The sequence below is a fragment of the Scyliorhinus canicula genome, chromosome 10, assembly GCF_902713615.1.
Source record: "Scyliorhinus canicula chromosome 10, sScyCan1.1, whole genome shotgun sequence".
NCBI classification, from domain to species: domain Eukaryota; kingdom Metazoa; phylum Chordata; class Chondrichthyes; order Carcharhiniformes; family Scyliorhinidae; genus Scyliorhinus; species Scyliorhinus canicula.
In genome coordinates this window covers 66,715,035-66,733,492 of record NC_052155.1, presented here as the reverse complement: position 1 = coordinate 66,733,492, position 18,458 = coordinate 66,715,035, and the positions used below count along the sequence as shown (strand labels likewise).

The 18,458-nt window shown below is 50.2% G+C and overlaps 1 protein-coding gene across 7 annotated transcripts in view; it reads right to left on the bottom strand.

Moving 5' to 3' along the window:
- LOC119972430 (cyclic nucleotide-gated cation channel beta-3-like) overlaps positions 1-18,458 on the bottom strand; it is a 226,451-nt gene that overhangs the window by 135,812 nt on the left and 72,181 nt on the right. For all 7 annotated transcript variants that reach the window (XM_038809103.1, XM_038809108.1, XM_038809105.1 and 4 more), the window contains exons 7-8: positions 2,279-2,329; positions 2,081-2,167 (exon numbers count right to left, since the gene is read on the bottom strand). In XM_038809103.1, the coding sequence (XP_038665031.1) occupies positions 2,081-2,167; positions 2,279-2,329 (138 nt within the window). The remainder of the gene's footprint in view (positions 1-2,080; positions 2,168-2,278; positions 2,330-18,458) is intronic.

The following is an 18,458-nucleotide window of genomic DNA, read 5'->3' as shown; positions in this document are numbered from 1 at the left end:
CTAGCGTTCATTAGCAGAGGGAGTGAATTTAAGAGCCGTGAGGTGATGATGCAGCAGTACAAAACCTTGGTCAGGCCACATTTGGGTACTGTGTGCAATTCTGGTCGCCTCATTTTAGGAAGGATGTGGAAGCTTTGGAAAAGGTGCTAAGGAGATTTACCAGGATGTTGCCTGGAATGGAGAGTAGGTCATACGAGGAAAGGTTGAGGGTGCTCGGCCTTTTATCATTAGAACTGAGAAGGATGAGGGGCGACTTGATGGAGGCTTATAAGATGATTAGGGGAACAGATAGAGTAGACAGTCAGAGACTGTTCCCCGGGTGGAACACACCATTACAAGGGGACATAAATTTAAGATAAATGGTGGAAGATATTGAGGGGATGTCCGAGGTAGGTTCTTTACCCAGAGAGTAGTGGGGGCATGGAATGCACTGCCTGTGGAAATAGTTGAGTCGGTAATGTTAGGGACCTTCAAGCGGCTATTGGATAGGTACATGGATTAGGGTAGAATAATGGAGTGTAGGTTAACTTCTTAAGGGCAGCACGGTAGCATTGTGGATAGCACAATTGCTTCACAGCTCCAGGGTCCCAAGTTCGATTTCAACTTGGGTCACTGTCTGTGTGGAGTCTGCACATCCTCCCCGTGACTGCGTGGGTTTCCTCCGGGTACTCCGGTTTCCTCCCTCAGTCCAAAGATGTGCATGTTGGGTGGATTGGCCATGAAAAATTGTCCAAAATTCTATGATTAACCTAGGACCAAAGTTCGGCGCAACATCGTGGGCCGAAGAGCCTTTTCTGTGCTGTATTTCTCTATCTATCATTTGGGGCCTTAAGGAAAATCATGTTCTGCTGCATTTTCTAGCCTTCCTCTTGTAGTTATACTGGAGATGTGCCCAGGTCCAGCGCCAGTGCAGAAGCTAATGCCGATAAATTACATAAGTTCCCACATTGGGCACATGATCAAAATGCATGGTTAATCCTGATTTGCTAATTCTGTAGCGGGCAGCATGCAAACTGTAAACATAACATAAGAACCTAAGAAATATAAGCAGGCGAAGGCCATTGGTCCATTAAGTCTGCTTCACCAATCAATAAGATCATGGTTGATCTAATTGTGGCCTTAACTATAATGTTCTGTCTGCTCTCCAAAATCCTTGACGACATCACAGATCAAAAATCTTTCAAACTTAGCCTTGAATACATTCAAATACCCAGCCTCTTCTGCTCTCTTGGTTAATGAATTTCAATTCTTTGAGAGGAAAATCCTCCTCATCTCCACCATAAATGGGAGACCCCCAGTTTTTAAACAATCCCTCCTAGTTCTAGATTCCCCAACAAGGGAAAACATCCTCTCAGTATCTACCCTGTCAAGCCCCCTCAGAATCTTATATATTTCAATAAATTCACCTCTAATTCTTTTAAACTCCAATGAGCCTGAGCCCAACCTGCTCAACCTTTCCCCTTCAGACAACCTCTTTACCCCAGGAATGAACCTTCAGCTGCCTGGATTCCTGAAACCTGGGACACTTAAATTGGAAGTATGCAAACTCATTTTAAAAACCTTATGAGAGACCCGTCTCCTGAGATCAGGCTCGTCAACCCACCTCCAATTAAAATGTAAGCGGTTGCGTTTTACGACTGGGCTGTTTATTCTCACTGAGGTTTCACTTGTCTCCTCACACCAGAACAAAATGAAACTATACATCCCACGAATCAGTGTTCCAAGTTTGCATTTTATCAAAAATAACTTGTATTTTATCAGAACAGAATTGAGATTTTACATGAATAAGATCATTCAAATAAATTATTGCAGCTATCACTCCCATGTGTAATATATTTCCAATCTTTTCACATGTCTCTGTCTGATAGGCAAGATCATGGAATCAATTTTATTCAATAGACAGTCAAAATTTAAACATACTGAATATGATTTATAGCTCTCATCAACTCTTGGCAATCTAGACACATTCTAAAGACTCCGAAAAGAAAAGAACAATGAGATTTACACTGCCAAGAGTTTAATTTAACAGAGTCCATGAAAATTAGTTCTAAAATGAAGCCAATAATCAAAGTGTATTTACCTTAAGTAAACGATTCAGTCGAAACAACGGATTACAGTCAAACACCAGGTAGAATAAATCAAATGGAATTATCGATGCCAGATCAAGCTGCGGACACATAATTTAAATCTGGAAGCATACTCTTAAATCTTAAAAAGCAACTTGGTCAAAAATGTATTTGCTAATTGCTTGGATGTTCATAACTAAATGCATGTTTACCTTGAATCTTAATGATTGTGCATAATTCTTTCTCATTTCTTCTTTATCAGCCTAAACAACAAGAAAATGCATAAATTATGAAATTAATACTACACAGTTAAAATAATTTTACTTAAACATTTTGTGATTATTTTTGTTCAACAAATAAGGAAAGATGACTGGCGGGATTCTCCGGTTGCTGATGCTGAAATAGTGTTCGACGATCAGCCGGAGAATCCCCATTTGCAGCGAAATCGGGGGTGGTGCGTAATTCTCCGCTCCCGGGAAAAATCGGGAGGGCCGTCGTGAACTCGGCCGAGTTTCACGACAGCTTCGGAGGCCGCTCCTCGCCCCCTATTCTCCCCTCCCGGTGGGGCTAGGAGTGGCACTCCGTAACTCTCGGCTGCGGGGGCGTTGCGCCAAGAATGACGTGGTCGGCGCGCCTAATGACGTCAGCTGCGCATGCGCAGGTTGGCCGGCTCCAACCCGCGCATACGCGGCTGACGTCATGACGCTGACGGCACGAACCCGCGCATGCACTGTGGCCGTCTTTCCCCTCAGCCGCCCGGCAAGACATGGCGGCTTGATCTTGCGGGGCGGCGGAGGGGAAATAGTGCGTCCGATTTGGACGCCGGCCTGACGATCGGTGGGCACCGATCGCGGGCCTGTCCCTTCCCGAGCACAGTCGTGGTGCTCTTTTCTTGCTAGGCCACCTACAAGCCCCAAACGGGCTTCTCACTCCCGTTTCACGACGGCAGTGACCAGGTGTGTTTGCCGCGAACGGCAGCCGCTCGGCCCATCCGCGTCGGAGAATCGCCGTTCGGCGTGAAAAACGGCGAACGCCGATTCTTCCAAGCCCGGGGGGGGGGGGAGGAGGAGAGGAATCGGGGGGGGGGGGGGGGGGGGGGGGGGGGGGGGGCACCAGGGGGGCGTGAAATTTGTCGGGGGGCCCTCCCGCGATTCTCCCACCCGGCATGTGGAGCGGAGAATCGCGCCCAAAGAGTACATCACACGCCGTCGGGACGGCCTCACAACATCGCCCTCTGCCCTCTCCCGATGCACCGCCCCTGATGGGCTGAGTTCCCAACGGCATGGAACAGTCATCTTTTTTTTTCGTGAACCCAGTGTGGTGGCATGGGCAGGGGATGTTTGGTGGGGGCTGGGGGTACTGATGGGGGAGGGGGGGGGTAGGTAGTCTGCTGTTGGCGAGGGAGGTTACTGGGGGACAGTATGTGGTAGGCCGTATCCGCACACAGCCTGCGTCATGCTGCAGGCCGCTCCGTTCGCATGCGTAGCCACGGACCCAGCAATTCTCCGCCGTATCTGCAGGTAAAGCCTACACGGTCCCGGACCGCACTATCCATGCCAACATTCATCTGGTCCGGGACCTGGTCCATCATTCCCAGAGGGCTGGTATGTCAAGCGCCTTCCTGTCCCTGGATCAGGAGAATGCGTTCGACAGGGTGGATCACGAATATTTATTCTGGACTCTGATCCGCCTTCTGTACACTACTGCAGTGTCTCGTCAAGGTTAACAGGTCTCTGCCGGTTCCCCTTTGCTTTGAGAGAGGAGGGCGACAGGGGTACATTGTCCCTTTGTCTGGCCAACTTTATTCTATTTGCGTGGAGCCTTTCCTGCGCCTCCTGCAGAGGAAGCTGTTGGGACTGCTTCTACGTGGGCGGGCATTGGGGTGGTCCTTTCGGCTTCTGCTGATGATGTGCTCCTGATGACGTTCACTGACCCTGCGGAGGATGCGAGAGTGCCAGGTGTGTACTCCGCCGCGTCCTCTGCCAGGATCAACTGGGCCAAATGTTCTGGACTCCTGGTCAGTCCTTGGCAGACGGACCCACTCCCAGAGGAGCTCAGGCCTTTCACCTGGAGCAGGATCAGCCTCCTCTATTTGGGAGTCCATCTTTGCCCAGCTGAGGAATCCTGGCTGGCTAACTGGCAGGAGCTGGAGACCAAGGTCGCTGCTCACTTGAGACGCTGGACAGGACTGCTCCGAGTGCTGTCTTACAGGGGTCAAGTTCTCGCACAAACCAGCTGATAGCCTCCATTTTGTGGTACCGGCTGGTCACTTTGACCCCTTCCCCTGACTTTGTCAAAAAGATCCAATAAATGCTGTAGAGTTCCTCTGAGACACACATTTTAGGTATCTGGGGGTGCAGGTAGCCTGGGAGTGGGGGAGGCTTCGCAGGTACAACATCACTAGTTTGGTGGGGAGAGTGAAAGCCGATCTGGCAAGGTGGGATGGTCTCCCTCTGTCACTGGCGGGTTGGGTACAGGCGGTTAAAATTAATGTGTTGCCGCGATTTCTGTTTATTTTTCAATGCCTACCGATTTTCCTGCCAAAGGCTTTTTTCAGGGAAATTGAGGGAAGGATTACCTCGTTCATATGGGGAGGGAAGGTGGTGCTGCAGAGGGGAAGGCAGGTAGGGGGTTTGGGTCTCCCCTACCTGATGTACTACTACTGGGTGGCGAATGTGGAGAAGGTGCGGTGCTGGGTCAGAGGGGTTGATTCCTAGGGGGTCAGAATGGAGGCGAGTTTGTGCTGGTTGTCGGGATTGAAAGCACTAGCAACAGCGCCGCTCCCGATAGCTCCGGGGAAATACTCAAGGAGTTCGGTAATAGTAGCTTCATTGAAAATCTGGAGGCAGTTTCGCCAACACTTCGGGTTGGGGGCAGGGTCAAGGGAAATGCCGATTCGGGGGAACCACAGAGTTCAGCAAGGGAAGTGGGATGGGAGTTTTCAGAAATGGGAAGAAAAGAGGATGTGGTGAACCACTGTGTGCACCTGTATTAGGGGATGTAAGGTAGGATCTGCACTACAGGTTCGCCGGTAGCCCCCGCCGGCTAGCTCTGCCCACAAGGAGCCATATAAATGTGCGTGTCCTCCTTCTGATCAGCCATTTTGCCAGCTGCAGTAGGAGGCCACACATCTGACTGTAATAAAGCCACAGTTGTACCAATCTGAGTCTTTCGTGCAATTGATCGTGCATCAATTTATTACAGTTAGATTTACTAAGAGATGGATATCAGAATCAAACCAGATCGCCTGCAGCTGGATCCGCACTCGCCCGACCCCAGAAAGGACTTTAATCACTGGCTAGCTTGTTTTGAGGCTTACATCAACGCTGCCAACCCCACGCTGACGGAAGCTCAGAAGATTCAGGTTTTATACTCCAGGTTCAGCTCCAACGTGTTCCCGTTGATCCAAGACGCCCCGAGTTACGCGGAAGCGATAGCAATCCTAAAAGAGAACTAAGCACAGAAAGCAAACACGGTCTTCGCTCGGCACGTACTCGCCACTCACACTCAACTCACTGGTGACTCTATCGAAGACTTCTGGTGGGCCCTAATCCCACTGATACGGGACTGTGACTGTCAGGCCGTTACGGCCACCGAACATTCTAATCTCCTCATGCGCGATGCATTCGTAACGGGGATTGGGTCGGACCCCATCCGACAACGACTGCTGGAAGGGGCCACACTACCTAACGGAGACACAAACTTTAGCGCTCTCCATGACGGTCGCATCTCGTAACATCCAGGCCTACCCCGCTCGCCGCGCAGCCCAACCGTCCTACCCCTCCTGGACCCCGCAAACTAACCCCCCGGCTGGGGCCCTGCCTATTCAATACGCCTGCGCCACCCACCAATCCGCGCACCCCGGGGGTCCCTGCTGCTACTTTTGTGGTCAGCAGAAGCACCCCCGCCAACGCTGCCCGGCCCGCGCCGCCACTTGCAAGTCCTGCGGTAAAAAGGGCCACTTTGCAGCTGTGTGCCAGGCCCGCGCTGCCGCTGCTATCGCGCCCGCAATCGCCCCTTGCCGAACGCACAATGGGCGCCGCCATCTTCTCCTCCCGGGGCCACGTGCAACCAATGGGCGCCGCCACCCCCCCCTCAGTCCACGTGTAGCCCATGGGTGCCGCCATCTTGCCCCGCCCCCGCAACGTGCGCTCCATGGGCGCCACCATTTTGTTCCCTACAGGACCCGGACATCGCCATCTTGTCTCCCCCACGGAGCTGGAACGCCAGATCTGGGTCGGCGACACTCTACATCTGAAACTTCGGATGACCACCCGCAGCTCACCTCGATGACACAGGACCAGTCTCGTCCTCACAACCTGGCCACCTCTTCGACGACGGTGAAAATCAACGGCCACATGACCTCTTGCCTGCTGGACTCAGGGAGCACCAGAAGCTTCATACACCCAGACGTGGTAAGGAGCTGCTCCCTAGCGGTCCACCCCGCCAACCAACGGATCTCCTTGGCCTCCGGATCCCACTCTGTCCCGATCCGAGGGTTCTGTGTAGTCAATCTCACTGTCCAGGGCATAGAATTCAGCGGTTCCAGCCTCTACATCCTCCCCAACCTCTGCGCTGCACTATTGCTGGGCCTGGATTTTCAGTGCAATCTCGTGAGCTTCACCCTTAAACTCGGCGGGCCCCTACCTCCACTCACCCCTTGCGACCCTCAAGGTTGAACCCCCCTCCCTCTTTGCCAATCTAACTGCGGATTGCAAGCCCGTCGCCATCAGGAGAAGACGGTACAGCACCCAGGACATCAGGTCCGAAGTCCAGCGGCTGCTTCGGGAGGGTAACATAGAGGCCAGCAATAGCCCCTGGAGAGCCCAAGTGGTAGTAGTAAAAACGGGGGAGAAACACAGAATGGCCGTGGACTACAGCCAGACCATCAATCGGTACACGCAGCTCGACGCTTACCCCCTCCCTCGCATATCTGAGATGGTCAACCAGATTGCACAGTACCGGGTCTTCTCAACAATTGACCTGAAATAAATCGGACCATCCATACACTGCCTTCGAGGTGGATGGTCAGCTCTATCAATTCCTTAAGGTTCCCTTTGGCGTCACTGACAGGGTCTCGGCATTCCAAAGGGAGATGGACTGAATGGTCGACCGGTACGCTTTGTCTCGGTACGGAAACGTGGCCCACAATGTCACCATCTGCGGCCATGACCAGCAGGACCACAACGCAACCTCGCTAAATTCCTCCGCACCGCCACTCTCCTCAACCTTACGTACAACAAGGAGAAGTGTGTGTTCCGCACGACCCGCCTAACCATCCTCGGCTATGTAGTCCAAAACGGACTTCTGGGGTCCGATCCTGACCGCATGCGCCCCCTCATGGAGCTTCCACTGCCCCAAGGCCCTCAAACGCTGCCTTGGGTTCTTCTCCTACTACACCCAGTGGGTCCCAAACTATGCGGACAAGGCCCACCCACTCATACAGTCCACTCAATTCCCCCTTGCGGCCGAGGCACAGCACGCCTTTGCCCGGATCAGAGCAGACATAGCCAAGGCCGGGATGCATGCAGTAGACGAGACACCCCCCTTTCAAGTTTAAAGCGACGCTTCAGACTTCGCCCTTGCTGCCACTCTAAACCAGGCAGGCAGACCCGTGGCATTCTTTTCCCGCACCCTTCATGCCTCTGAAATTCGGCACTCCTCTGTCGAAAAAGAGGCCCAAGCTATTGTTGAAGCTGTGCGGCATTACCTGGCCGGTAGGAGATTCACTCCCCTCACTGACCAACACTCGGTAGCCTTCATGTTCAACAGCACACAGCGGGGCCAGATAAAAAATGATAAAATCTTGCGGTGGAGAATCAAGCTCTCCACCTACAATTACGAGATTTTGTATCGCTCCGGCAAACTCAACGAGCCCCCAGACGCCCTCTCTCGAGGTACATGTGCCAGCGCACAAGTAGACCGACCCTGGGCCCTGCATGACAGCCTTTGTCACCCGGGGGTCACACGACTGTACCACCTCGTCAAAGCTCGCAATCTGCCCTACTCCGTCAAGGAAGTACGGACAGTCACCAGAGACTGCCAGGTCTGTGTGGAGTGCAAGCCGCACTTCTACCGGCCAGACCACACGCGCCTGGTGAAAGCCTCCCGCCCCTTTGAATGCCTCAGCGTGGGTTTCAAAGGGCCCCTCCCCTCCACCGACCGCAACACATATATCCTCAGTGTTGTCGATGAATTCTCCAGGTTCCCATTCGCCATCCCATGCCCCGATATGACGTCTGCCACTGTCATCAAGGCCCTCAACACAATCTTCGCTCTGTTCGGATTCCCCGCCTACATCCACAGTGACAGGGGACCCTCATTCATGAGTGATGAGCTGCGTCAGTTCCTGTTCAGCAGGGGTATCGCCTCCAGCAGAACGACCAGCTACAACCCCGGGGAAACGGGCAGGTAGAGAGGGAGAACGGGATGGTTTGGAGGGCCGTCCAGCTGGCCCTACGGTCCAGAAACCTCCCAGCCTCTCACTAGTAAGAGGTCCTTCCTGATGCACTACACTCCATACGGTCTCTACTGTGGACCGTAACAATTAACACACACGAATGAACGTGTTTTTACCTTCCCTAGGAAGTCCACATCCGAGGTATCGCTCCCGACTTGGCTCGCAGCTCCAGGACCGGTCCTTCTACGTAGGCACGTCCGACTCCACAAGGCGGACCCCTTGGTGGACAGGGTACACTTGCTCCACGCCAACCCCCAGTATGCCTACGTGGAGTTCTCCAAAGGCCGCCAAGATACTGTCTCCCTCAGGGACCTGGCTCCCTCAGTTTCCACTCCAACACACTTCCCCTCCCCCGGCGCTCCCAACATTAGCCCCACCAGGTCCATCCTCCTTCCCCTGCCCACGCTAGAGGACGAGGAAGATTTTGGCACGCTCCCGGGGTCATCCGACTACTGGCCAGCACCAACACCGCCAGCACCCATATCGGCAACACCAGCACCGACATCGCTGCCACCGTTACGTCGCTCCCAGCGAACCATCAAAGCACCGGATTGACTTAACCTCTGACGGGCACCGGACCATCAAAATGGACATTTTGTTTCCTCCTCTTCACTGTAAATTATTTGCAAAACTGTATATAGTTCCACGACACACCCACTGGACTCATTCTTAACAGGGGGTGAATGTGGTGAACCACTGTGTGCACCTGTATTAGGGGATGTAAGGTAGGATCTGTACTACAGGTTCGCCGGTACCCCCTGCCGGCTAGCTCCGCCCACAAGGAGCCGTATAAATATGCGTGTCCTCCTTCTGATCAGCCATTTCGCCAGCTGCAGTAGGAGGCCACACATCTGACTGTAATAAAGCCACAGTTGTACCAATCTGAGTCTTTCGTGCAATTGATCGTGCATCAGGGGATTAAGACGCTAAAAGATTTGTTTCTTGGGGACGGTTTTCAGGATTGAGGGAGCTGGAAGCGAAACATGGGCTGGGGCAGGGAGAAATGTTCACATACATGCAGGTTCGGGATTTTGCCAGGAAGGAGATACCGAGCTTCCCGGAGGGACCGGCCTCCACATTGCTGGAGGAGGTGCTGACGATGAGGGGACTGGCAAGGGGGTAGTGTCAGCAGTGTATGGAGCTATTTTGGAAGGGGATAAGGCACCACTGGAAGGGATCAAAGCAAAGTGGGAGGAAGAGTTGCGAGAGGAAATGGAGGAAGGGTTCTGGTTTGAGTTGCTCCGGAGTGTAAATGCCTCCGCCTCATGTGCGAGGTTGGGGCTGATACAGCTGAAGGTGGTATACAGAGCATACCTCGTGAGGGCGCAGATGAGCCGATTCTTTGAAGGGGGGCGCTGCGCTAATCACGTTCATGTGTTTTGGTCCTGTCCAAAGCTAGGGGAGTACTGGAAGGAGGTTTTTGGGGTAATTTCCAATGTGGTGCACGTGAAACTGGACCCGGGTCCCCGGGTGGCCATATTCGAGGTGTCGGACCAGCCAGGGTTGGAAACGGGTACGGAGGCAGATATCGTAGCCTTCGTCTCGTTGATCACCCGAAGGTGGGTCCTGTTGGGATGGAGAGCAGCCTCTCCACCCTGTGCCCTGGCATGGCGAGGGGACCTGTTGCAATACTTGACCCTTGAGAAAGTTAAGTTTGAATTGAGGGGAAGCTTGGAGGGGTTCTACAAGTCATGGGCATTATTTATTATGCACTTTCAAGAACTGGATAACATCGAACATTATTTGGGGGGGCGATGGGTGGGAGGGGAGGGGTGCTGTGTGTATTAAGGGTGACTATGGTGTGGTGAATTATATGCCATCGTAATTCACACTGTATTGCCTTGCATGTATTGTGTCCTTGTTGGCTCTGTATGTGAGCCTTTGTGCGGTTCTGCCCATAGGGGGAGATGGAGTTTGTACTGGGCTCCACCGTTGGCTCCGCCCTTGGCTCCTCCCATTAACCGGAAGTATAAAGCACTGCAGCATTAAGCCTGCTCTCAGTTCCTCTGGTCGCAGGCTGGCTTAGTTGTTAAACTATTGAAACCACAGTTTACTTCCAATCACGTGTCTAGTGAATTGATGGTCACATCAATTTAATAGTCTAAGCCAGCCTGCGACCAGAGGAACTTAATGGTCACATCATATGGGTAATCCCTGAATCCGTTTTGTCATTTTGTTTATGTAAACATGCGGGCTGATGTTTGGGGGTTGGTGGGAGGATGGGATCATTGTTATTGTTATGGGGATTGACATATCTGTTACTGATTATTGTTTATTGTTGGTGGGTGTAAATTTGGGAGAAAATGTGAAAAAGGAGTAGACTATTTAAAAAAAAAAAAAAAGATTTCGTCTGGGACAAGAGACTGCACTGGGTGGCTGCTGAGGTTCTGAGTCTCCCGCTTAGGGAGGGCGGTCAGGCACTGGTGTGCCCTCGCACCCAGGTGGCGACCTTCCACCTTCAGAGCCTGCAACAATACCTTTCCATTAGCCCCCTCCACGATGATGTACCCTGGCGACGCATTTCTTCTTCTGCCAGGTGCACGGCCTGAATTATGACGTTCCGCTCCTGTTCATAGATCTGCAGGGTCTTCATTACCCTCTGCAGGCGCAGCCCGTCTATTACCAGGACCTGCTCAAAGTCTGGAACGTGGTCGCCTCGCGCTGCAGCTCTCCTCCTCCCCCCCCCCCCCCCCCCCCCCCCCCCCCCCCCCGTCAGGAGTGGTGGCTGTCATCAGGGAGCCGCTGCTCAGGAATCCGCACCTCCACCAATACCATTCCAAGTGGCTGGCAGAGGAGCGAGCTGTGACTGCCGGGGATGTGCTGGGTGGCGGAAGAGTGGGCTGGCTGACACCCTATGAGTTAGCACAACGTGCAGCGGTGGATGTCCGGCTCGCAGCCAATGATATCCAAGACCTCAAAACAGTCGTGCTCGGACCAGATGCCACTCGTGATTTGGAGGACGCGCGGGTGTGTGATGGTATGGGCGAACCCCTGCCCGGATGGAATTCCACATTGGTCCCAGGCCCAAAACCTCCTTGTGGGGCACTAGCCCCCGAATCCTAGCCGCCTCACGGAAATACCCTCCCTGCCTTTTCACACTGCGCGGAGGGGTTTCCTGTATGGACTGCTGCTGCACATCCTTCACCTCCTTACCGTCGCCCGGGCATGCCATGGTGTGCCTGGTTGCCGTCCAGCGGCGGAGGTCCCTACTGGATGTACTGCTATGGAGGAGTCCTCCCCCTCAATCTTGGAGACCTGGGGTGGAGGGTGTTGCGTGCAGCAGTGCCGTACAATCACCGATTGCACCGGTTCACAGACTCCCAAGAAGCCTGCCATTTTTGCGGCCTTGTGGAGTCCGTGGACCATGTCGATTTTACATGTTTTAGGCTGCACTCACTTTTTAGTTTTCTAACCAATCTTTTGCTGGAGTTTTGTTTGCACTTCAGCCCCACACTCCTAATCTAGGGGCACCTGGTGCAGAGAGGGGCGGGGAACGCGGGGGACCTCCTTGCGCTCCTGGGCCTGGCGAAGCGTGCCATTTATAGGCCAGGCCGGGGGGCAACCGAAGGGGTCGTCCGGCCAGACTGTCTGCCCCTCCTCCGCGGCTACATTTGTGGCCGGGTATCCCTGGAAAGGGAACATGCGGTGTCCATGGGTGCCATCAAGGCCTTCCTTGCCCTGTGGACATTGCCGGGGTTGGGGTGCTTTATTGATCCCTTTAACTGCACTCTTATTTAATATTTTTTAAGTTTCCGTTGATCTTTGTTATGTTTGGGCAGTGCCCCTAACAGGAGTGGCCCTTTTTTTGCTTTGTCCCTCAGTTTGTTTTCCTTTCTTCTGTTTTGTTGGAGGACCTCAAAAGAGTGGCTAATTCACCTACCCTGCACATTTTGGGTTGTGGGGGTGAGACCCACGCAGACACGGGGAGAATGTGCAAACTCCACACGACCAGTGATCCGGGGCCAAGACTAAATCTGGGTCCTCGGCATAGTGAGGCAGCAGTGTTAACCACTGCGCCACCGTGCCGACCTGAAATGTATTCTTTATTAGCTCAAGAAAAAGGAAAGTTAATACTAAAATTACAATTCCAGTGAATGACCTTTCATCTGTTTCTATTGCTGCAGATGCTACTTGACCAGCCCAGTGTTTTTGCCATTTTCTGTTTTTACCTCAGATTTCCGGCATCTGCAGCAATAGGCTTTTGCTTTAAATAATGCTGAATATTTTGGCCATAAACTTTAATGTTTTTCACAATCTATCTGGCCCAGTTGTAGAGTCACGGATAAGGCTGGAATTTGGGAATTTTATGATAACACTGTTCTGTTTTGTTCAATAAACAGAGCTGAATGTTTAAACTATTAGGAGTTTCAAGAATAGAGGATACCAGCAGAAAGCATTTTGAAGACCTGCTCTGAAATTCTTCAAGAGTTCCAGTGGATGCCCACTGTAGCCCAAATGGGAATCTGTTGGAGTGGCTGAAAACTCACTAGTAGTATGTAGCCACTTGTTCCACAAGTGGAACGTGAGGAACAGCTCAAATAGTGACTGTCCATCCAAGTCAGACCATCTCTAATATGCTGATCATCTGCCCTGGAAGATCCATTCCTGATGGCATCGCAGCCACTCGCATGGCGACAGATGAAGCCCTTGAATGGCGGCATGGTAGCACAGTGGTTAGCATTGTTGCTTCACAGCTCCAGTGACCCAGGTTTGATTCCCGGCTTGGGACACTGTCTGTGTGGAGTCCTCACGTTCTCCCCGTGTCTATGTGGGTTTCTCCAGTTTCCTCCCACAAGTCCTGAAAGATGGGCTTGTTAGGTGAATTGGACATTCTGAATTCTCCCTCAGTTAACCCGAACTGGCGTTGGAGTGTGGCGACTAGGGGCTTTTCACAGTAACTTTATTGCACTGTTAATGTAACAATAATAAAGATTATTATTGTTAATAACATCAAACTGTTCCGCCAAACAAAGAAAAAATAATAATTAACTGAATTTAAATTCACAAGCTGTGATGGTGGAATTAATTATCTTCAGATCATTAGTCCAGGCCTCTGGATTAATAATACGTAACTTTGTTGCTGTACTGTACTGAGAGAGTGTACATGTGAAAACTTCCACTCCAAGTGAGTTGAGACATGCTACGTTTTGAAGAGAACAGGACTGGAGGATGTGGACCCCGTGAAATTGAGGGGAAATGTTTTTTTTATTTTTAAAGTGACCTCTCTCATGTAGGTCACAATCTATCACTTTATCAAGTAAGCTGACCTGAGAACCCTCATCCAGAGAAACCAGCTTCCAAATGTGCTTCCAGGATCATTGCCAAAGTTGGGAAACATTGCACTTGTGACAAGTGCTCATTCCCGGAGATCTGGGCCGCAATTCTCTGGCCATTAGGATTCTCTTTTCCCGTGGGCAGCGAAACACCGCCAAGTGTTTCCAGGTGGCGTAGAGTGGCTTCAACGGGAAATCCCATTGACAAGCAGCGGGAGTAGAGAATCCTGCCACCAGTGAATGGCACAAGACTGAGAAACACGCGGCTGGGGGACTGGAAAATCCCGCTCCAGATACCCTGCCCCAACACATTTTGGTAGGTTCAATGGAAGCATGGAATGGTAATGTGGAGTGGTGCAAACAGCTATGATCCCTGGATTATAGTGACCAGATGGACTGTATTATTATAACCACAGTTAGCACATTCTATACCTCATTCTTTGACCTTTCGTTACATTTCATGATTCTGTTTATTGTGAAGTTGTGTTTGATGTTTCTTTCACTATTGTCTCATTCTACTGAATGAATCCACCAAGTGATGGCAGTATTGCAACTGCACAAAGTGGCCATCGTTATCATATCAGCTTAATGGTGATGTGTAGTGAATGCATTATTAAACTTGCTGGTTACATACTGGAAGTCTTTACTGGTTTGGGACTGATTGATGTGTACTTTTCTTTACGGATTTTTAGTTTTTGCCCCTTAGCTGTCATTGCTGCTCTGTGATTCATTGAGGCCAAATGCAATTGCAGCTGAGTAAGTGGCTTCAGTTCTTCCCTTCCCTTGACAAAGTGTCCCAGCGTAGCAAAAGCTTTCCATCTACTGAGCTTGGCCAGAAAAAACTAAATTTGTCTCCCATTAGTGACAGCTAGGCTTAAGAGACTTCACTCCGGGGACAACCACTTAGTTGGGGAGACGATCAACCACTTGCTGGTTACCTGCTGAACACCACCAAAGTGAAAACTGTGAATGGGCTCCATGCATTAACAAATAAAGTATAGTGTAGGGGTTTTTATTATCACTTCCATTAGGGCATCAGACTTTCACATTGTTTTCTTATTTACACAGTTCTTTTTTCTTGCACCTACTGGGAAAAGGCCAGCAGAAATTATGTCCATTGTGAACGACACATTCACCATTGCATGTCTCCAGATGAGACTTCCTGGACCTTACTGCTAAGATTGAAATGTCAGTTTTTCACTTGACCACAAAATTCAGAGCCCCTCTATAATGCGGTGGATGTGAAGGGAAAACTTGTTCGTTCATCTGCCTTTGGCTAACCCTGAGCACCATTGACAGGGATTGTAACCACTAGCTGGGAAGGCAATGCTGCCTGGCTGAGCCTGAACACTTAACTGTTAGCATCTTAAGTGGGAAGATAAAAACAAAATGAACAGTCCCTGACAAGATAGAATCAATAATTAGAACAACTTCAGCTTGAGTTCAGTTCAATTTGCATTCTTAGAAGAAAGTATTGTCTTGTGCAACAAATAGGAACATGTGGGTACCCACATGCACGGTAGCCTTGTGGATAGCACAATCGCTTCACAGCTCCAGGGTCCCAGGTTCGATTCCGGCTTGGGTCACTGTCTGTGTGGAGTCTGCACAACCACCCCGTGTGTGTGTGGGTTTCCTCCGGGTGTTCCGGTTTCCTCCCACAGTCCAAAGATGTGCAGGTTAGGTGGATTGGCCGTGATAAATTGCTCCTTAGTATCACAAATGGCATTCATTGGTAAAAGGTGTGTGGGGCCACATAAAACCTACTGCAATAGACGGAGGGAACAGAGCGAGAGAAATTTAGGTAGCTCAAGGCTACCAGGGAGGGAGTGGATTTATGGGGCTAGATTTTAATTTGAGAGGTGGGAATAAGGACACTGTATTAATCACTCTGTCATGATCCCAAGTCTGTTATCAGGCTGCCAGAAAACAGTATTTGGGGCAGCAGGGTAGCATGGTGGTTAGCATAAATGCTTCACAGCTCCAGGGTCCCAGGTTCGATTCCCGGCTGGGTCACTGTCTGTGTGGAGTCTGCACGTCCTCCCCCTGTGTGCGTGGGTTTCCTCCGGGTGCTCCGGTTTCCTCCCACAGTCCAAAGATGTGCGGGTTAGGTGGATTGGCCATGCTAAATTGCCCGTAGTGTCCTAATAAAAGTAAGGTTAAGGGGGGGGTTGTTGGGTTACGGGTATAGGGTGGATATGTGGGTTTGAGTAGGGTGATCATGGCTCGGCACAACATTGAGGGCCGAAGGGCCTGTTCTGTGCTGTACTGTTCTATGTTCTATGTTCTATGGGAAACAGGAGCTGGTGCAGGTCATTCAGCCCTTTGAGTCTGCTCTGCCATTCAAATAGGTCATGGCTGATTATCTACCTCAACGTCAATACCCCACACTATCCCTTGATGTCTTTACTATCCAGAAATGTAACATTTCAAAAATGGTCCATTTTAAATTTGGAAATAGTTGGGACTGGGTTTTCTTCCTGAATTCTGCCTTTCGACTGGTGCAGAGGAAGAAAATGAAGGAAAATTAGAGAATTTACCTCTGGCCCTTTGGAGTGTTTATTCACCTCACCATACGTTAAGAACAGCAAGAAGGTGGGGCTATGTCTGATAGTCCATTTTCCTGAGTCACTGCCCTCCCACAACACGACTTACATTTATATAGCACATAATAAATCATCACAAGGTGCTTCACTGGAGTGCTATAAGGCAGAATTTGACAGAGTATCCAGGAATATTAGGGTAGTTGATCAGCTTGGTCAAAGAGATATGTTGTAAGGAGCATCTCAAAAGGGGACAAAAAGGAGAGATTCTGGAACAGAATTCCAGAGCTTGGAACCTCAGCAGCTGAAGGCTGGCAATGGTGGATCAGTTAAATTTGGGGATTCTCAAATGGGCAGAATTGCAAGAGTGAAGATATCTAGGAAGGTTTTGATGAAAGTTCTTTGGCCTGAAGCATCTGTTTTGTTTCTCTCTCCTCCTATCCTATGTGGCCTACTGAGTATTTCCAGCCTTTGCTGTTTTTATTATCTCAGAGGCTTTTGGGGTTGGAGGAGATTAAATCTGGAGGGGGTAAACCTGGGGAGTGTTGTGTTCTTTGTGTTGCTTATTTCAGGATGGTTGGCGTAGTGTTCACAAAATAGCTTTAACTCAAACAAAGGTACAAAGTTATTAACACTACTAACTTGGATTCGACACGTACTCCTTAAGAATACACAGTTGATTAATAGTATCTAACTACACTCATCTACAGCTAATCTCACTGCTGATTTAAACTATGATCTGCACTCCTTACACTATCTGCTCTTCTAACCTTCACTTACTAACTCCCGCATACACTCTCCCCACAAGGCTTAGCAACCTTGCCTTGTATAGTTGTAAATGTATGTCCCTCTAGTTGCTACTCTCAACACTACATTAACCCTTTCAGCGCTGATAGTTATGACAATACCACAGGGAGGGCTTTGAAAACAAGATGAACATTTAACAATTGAGGTATCACTTAACAGGAAGTTAATATTGATCAGTGAACCACATGGATGATGGGTGAACTGGGCTTGGTATGAGGTAAGGAATAAGGTCAGGGGCAGCAAAGTGTTTTTATGCTGATCTCATTTTACGGAGAGTTGAATGGGGGAGACCATCCAGCAGAGCATTGGTGTAGTCAAGTCTAGAGGTCACAAGGCATGGATGAGAGTTTCACCAGCAGATGTGCTGAGGGGGGTTAGGGGGGTTGGGGGGGGGGGGGGGGGGGGGGGGGGAGTAATGCAATATTACAGAGGTTGAGACAGTGATGAAATTGATATACGGTCAGAAGTTCATTTCAGTGTCCTATATGACACCAAATTTGGGAACAGTCTGATCCCACACAGTGGAATATTTTTAATGGAATACTGCTGGGAGCCCTCTCCAAATACATAATGAACTCAAGTTCAGCAAAACAGGACAGGATCCAGCAAAGTTGACCCAGGAGCATTTCCTACTTTCAGGAGCTATTGTGCTAATGAGGGATGTTAAGGCCATTCGCTATCATACATTTCCTCATTTCCTTCCCTTTTTACACCCCTCCTTTAAAGGTACTTACAACAGCTAAAATATGGCTGTAGGCAGAGGAAGTCCTCCAGAAGCTCCCTTAAACATTATGTGTTCGCTTTGACGATGAATATCTGAAATCAGGGCATCATCGTTGAGCCCGATTTCTGCCCTTAAATGAATGGAAAAATCAGTTGGGATCAATTAACTCAATTTGTCCATGTCATTTTAAAATATTCCTTCATGGGATATTGCCATTGCCGACATTGAGTTTCCACCCCTCGTTACCCTTGAGAACGTGGGGGCAAACATTCTTTAAGTGCTACAGTTTTTTAATGACTAAGTGCAAAAGAGGAAAATCTGCTCCCCATGTATTCTCCAGCACTTATCAGCAGGTGGCAATCAGGACCAGGAATTCTGACTTAATTTTGCCTTCCCCACCTCAGGGACATGCAGTGAAGCTAACTAGAACAAGGCTAGCAGCGAGGGTTCAATTCCCGTACCAGCCTCCCCGAACATGGCGCTGGAATGTGGCGACTAGGGGCTTTTCACAGTAACTTCATTTGAAGCCTACTTGTGACAATAAGCAATTTTCATTTCATTTCATTTCACTTCCGCTTATGCCCGAAA